At 40.8% G+C, this 5,000-nt stretch overlaps 1 protein-coding gene across 3 annotated transcripts in view; it reads left to right on the forward strand.

Moving 5' to 3' along the window:
• LOC144513928 (uncharacterized) overlaps positions 1-5,000 on the forward strand; it is a 9,224-nt gene that overhangs the window by 3,199 nt on the left and 1,025 nt on the right. For 2 of the 3 annotated variants that reach the window (XM_078245117.1, XM_078245116.1), the window contains exons 2-3: positions 1-806; positions 4,438-5,000. The exon at positions 1-806 is cut by the window's left edge and continues 2,135 nt beyond it; the exon at positions 4,438-5,000 is cut by the window's right edge and continues 1,025 nt beyond it. In XM_078245117.1, coding sequence (XP_078101243.1) covers positions 1-806; positions 4,438-4,997 — 1,366 coding nt within the window. In that variant the 3' untranslated portion in view covers positions 4,998-5,000. The remainder of the gene's footprint in view (positions 807-4,437) is intronic. The other variant, XM_078245118.1, reaches the window with a different exon arrangement.

Genomic DNA, 5,000 nt, shown 5'->3' on the forward strand with positions numbered 1-5,000 from the left:
TCTTCACTTTAAAGACCACGTCTCGAACGTCTTCAGACTCAGTCCTTCAAAGGAGCGAGACTCATCCAACGCCTTCAAAATAAAAGCTTCTTCAAAGGAGCGAGACAACGAGGGCGTCACGGCGGAGGAAGACCCATCCAACGCCTTCAAAATAAAAGCAGAAGGAACCAACGAACCCTTTTTACTAAGTCTATTCAGAAAGACTTCTCAGAAAGTAGAGAACGGTGCAGAAGATGAAAAGATAATCTCAGAGATGAGCGAACAAACGAAGGAAATGGATGCTAGTTTTAAAGAAAACGTCTTAAAACAGAATGAAGAGACAGTCGACGAAGAGAAAATCAACAGCAACTTGAAAGACGTAATGAATGAAGTGGAAGTAAATGAAACTATAAATGTCTCTGAAACACAACATAGTGAGGAAAAGATCAACCGTCTGAGCTTTCTTAACCTTAAAGACGTCTCGAACGTCTTCAGACTCAGTCCTTCAAAGGAGCGAGACCATAAGGGCATCACGGCGAAGGAAGACTCATCCAACGCCTTCAAAATAAAAGCTGAAAGAACCGACGAACCCTTTTTACTAAGTCTGTTCAAAAAGACTCTTCAGAAAGTAGAGAACGTTCCCGAAAATGAAAATATAACCTCAGAGATCAGACAGTTTGCTGGTTTTAAAGGAAACGAAGAGACAGTCGACGCCGAGAAGATCAACGACAACCTGAAAGACGGGATGAATGAAATGGAAGTAAATGAAATCACAAGTCTCTCTGAAACACAACACCGTGAGGAGATGATTCCTACGTCACAGGCAGGTAAGACCAATATTCTTCACCGTAAAACTTCCAGATTATCCGTCAGAGATACAACTTTACGTCAGTCATTCCCAAACTGTGAGGGAACTGCAGGTGGTCCGTGGAAAAGCAAAGTACTATATAAAATACATGTTTTAACCTTCATTTTACATGTTCTACTGGTTGGACAGTATAAATATATATAAATAAGGACCATGTCTGCAGAACAGGACATGTTCTACTGGTTGGACAGTATAAATATATATAAATAAGGACCATGTCTATAGAACAGGACATGTTCTACTGGTTGGACAGTATAAATATATATAAATAAGGACCATGTCTACAGAACAGGACATGTTCTACTGGTTGAACAGTATAAATATATATAAATAAGGACCATGTCTACAGAACAGGACATGTTCTACTGGTTGGACAGTATAAATATATAAATAAGGACCATGTCTGCAGAACAGGACATGTTCTACTGGTTGGACAGTATAAATATATAAATAAGGACCATGTCTACAGAACAGGACATGTTCTACTGGTTGGACAGTATAAATATATAAATAAGGACCATGTCTACAGAACAGGACATGTTCTACTGGTTGGACAGTATAAATATATAAATAAGGACCATGTCTACAGAACAGGACATGTTCTACTGGTTGGACAGTATAAATATATAAATAAGGACCATGTCTATAGAACAGGACATGTTCTACTGGTTGGACAGTATAAATATATAAATAAGGACCATGTCTACAGAACAGGACATGTTCTACTGGTTGAACAGTATAAATATATATAAATAAGGACCATGTCTGCAGAACAGGACATGTTCTACTGGTTGAACAGTATAAATATATAAATAAGGACCATGTCTACAGAACAGGACATGTTCTACTGGTTGGACAGTATAACATATATAAATAAGGACCATGTCTACAGAACAGGACATGTTCTACTGGTTGGACAGTATAAATATATAAATAAGGACCATGTCTACAGAACAGGACATGTTCTACTGGTTGGACAGTATAAATATATAAATAAGGACCATGTCTACAGAACAGGACATGTTCTACTGGTTGGACAGTATAAATATATATAAATAAGGACCATGTCTGCAGAACAGGACATGTTCTACTGGTTGGACAGTATAAATATATATAAATAAGGACCATGTCTACAGAACAGGACATGTTCTACTGGTTGGACAGTATAAATATATAAATAAGGACCATGTCTGCAGAACAGGACATGTTCTACTGGTTGGACAGTATAAATATATAAATAAGGACCATGTCTGCAGAACAGGACATGTTCTACTGGTTGGACAGTATAAATATATAAATAAGGACCATGTCTGCAGAACAGGACATGTTCTACTGGTTGGACAGTATAAATATATATAAATAAGGACCATGTCTGCAGAACAGGACATGTTCTACTGGTTGGACAGTATAAATATATAAATAAGGACCATGTCTATAGAACAGGACATGTTCTACTGGTTGGACAGTATAAATATATAAATAAGGACCATGTCTACAGAACAGGACATGTTCTACTGGTTGGACAGTATAAATATATAAATAAGGACCATGTCTATAGAACAGGACATGTTCTACTGGTTGGACAGTATAAATATATATAAATAAGGACCATGTCTGCAGAACAGGACATGTTCTACTGGTTGGACAGTATAACATATATAAATAAGGACCATGTCTATAGAACAGGACATGTTCTACTGGTTGGACAGTATAAATATATATAAATAAGGACCATGTCTGCAGAACAGGACATGTTCTACTGGTTGAACAGTATAAATATATATAAATAAGGACCATGTCTATAGAACAGGACATGTTCTACTGGTTGGACAGTATAAATATATAAATAAGGACCATGTCTGCAGAACAGGACATGTTCTACTGGTTGGACAGTATAAATATATAAATAAGGACCATGTCTGCAGAACAGGACATGTTCTACTGGTTGGACAGTATAAATATATATAAATAAGGACCATGTCTATAGAAACGGACATGTTCTACTGGTTGGACAGTATAAATATATATAAATAAGGACCATGTCTATAGAACAGGACATGTTCTACTGGTTGGACGGTATAAAATATATAAATAAGGACCATGTCTATAGAAACGGACATGTTCTACTGGTTGGACAGTATAAATATATATAAATAAGGACCATGTCTACAGAAACGGACATTTTCTACTGGTTGGACAGTATAAATATATATAAATAAGGACCATGTCTATAGAAACGGACATGTTCTACTGGTTGGAGAGTATAAATATATAAATAAGGACCATGTCTACAGAAACGGACATGTTCTACTGGTTGAACAGTATAAATATATATAAATAAGGACCATGTCTATAGAACAGGACATGTTCTACTGGTTGAACAGTATAAATATATATATAAATAAGGACCATGTCTACAGAACAGGACATGTTCTACTGGTTGGACAGTATAAATATATAAATAAGGACCATGTCTACAGAACAGGACATGTTCTACTGGTTGGACAGTATAAATATATAAATAAGGACCATGTCTGCAGAACAGGACATGTTCTACTGGTTGGACAGTATAAATATATATAAATAAGGACCATGTCTACAGAACAGGACATGTTCTACTGGTTGGACAATGTGGTTGAAATAAACCCAAATTTCTGATATAGAAACGTTTTGGAAATGGGTGAAATGGACAACAGGAGGATTCTGATTTTCTTTTTGGCGCTTTCAGCTAATTCATTGTCGTTTTTGTTATAGAACGTTCTTTCCACCATTTTGAAGCTTTTATTTTGGCGTTTTTAGCGTTTTTTTTTTCAACGTTTTTTGCTGCTTTTGGCAGAAATTAGTTTTCTTTCAAATCATCAAAATGCGTTTCTGAACGGACTCGTGTTTCCGTGCTTAATCTGACCTTTGACCCCGACACTGCCAGTTAAATGAGTTTCTTTTTGACGCATTTTTTAAACCTTTTTTAACACGGTTGACACTTTTTTTCCCAGTGATTTCAGCAGTTTTTGTTTTACGTTTTCGAAGCTTCTTTTGACATTTTCAGCGTTTATTTTTTGACATTTTTGGCGCTTTTGGTGCGTTACGGTAGCCTGACAAGCCAGCCCCACATCCAGATGTTTGGTCTGGGAACTCCCCATTGGCTGGGCTCAATCTGAGGGGCGGGATCAATGGTTGTCTTTCACATTCCCTCTGCACGCAATAGGACAGCTCTCCAACCAATCAGAGCAACGCCAGCTGATAGATTACACTTTAAACTGCGAACACATCTTCCTTTTTTAAGAATGACTTCAGGGCCGTTCTTTGTTCTTTTCTCAAAGAAAAGCTGAACTCCAAGTCTTCCAGAGACGCTGTTCACCAGCAGCAGCAGCAGCCATAAGCCCCGCCCACTGACTCTATACACAATGTGATTGGCCTGACCAGAGTTTGGTTTTCCAGCTCTCAAGCCAACGGAGAGTTGCAAGACGACCCTGGCTGCAGATTACATCTGCTGCCGGTAGGGTGGTCTAGATTTCTAGGCTAGTCTTACGGAGCATTTCTTGAGTATTTTGGCGCTTTTTAACGACTAATGTTTCCATTTCGTCCCCCAGTTGCCTGTTATCTGACCTTTGACCCCAACACTGCCAACTCAGAGCTGCGTCTGAGCGACAGCAACCGGACGGTGACTCGAGTGTGGACAGAGCTGTGGCCGCCAGAGCACCCAGACCGCTTCCAAAGCTGCCCGCAGGTCCTGTGCCGGGAGGGGCTGCTGGACTCGGCGTACTGGGAGGCGGAGTGGAGCGCTGGCGCCGACATCGGCGTCGCCTACAACGACATCTGCAGAGACGGAGACGCAGCACGCTGCCTGCTGGGACACAACGCGCGCTCCTGGAGTCTGGAGTGCTCGGAGGGAAGCTACACGGCGTGCCACGCCAACCGGAGATTCAGGGTTGCGGCGCCCCGACCCTTCGCACGCAGGGTCGGCGTGCACCTGGACTGGTCCGCAGGCGCTCTGTCCTTCTACTGTGTCTCGCAGGACGCCATGGTGCACCTTCACACCTTCAGAGACACCTTCACCGAGCCGCTGTACCCGGCGTTCTGGGTCTGGGCGTACGATGGCTCCGTGTCGCTGAGCCAGGTGGAGTTAGACTGGGAACGGCTGCTGCAGTGAACC

This window comes from Sander vitreus, unplaced genomic scaffold, assembly GCF_031162955.1.
Source record: "Sander vitreus isolate 19-12246 unplaced genomic scaffold, sanVit1 ctg381_0, whole genome shotgun sequence".
NCBI classification, from domain to species: domain Eukaryota; kingdom Metazoa; phylum Chordata; class Actinopteri; order Perciformes; family Percidae; genus Sander; species Sander vitreus.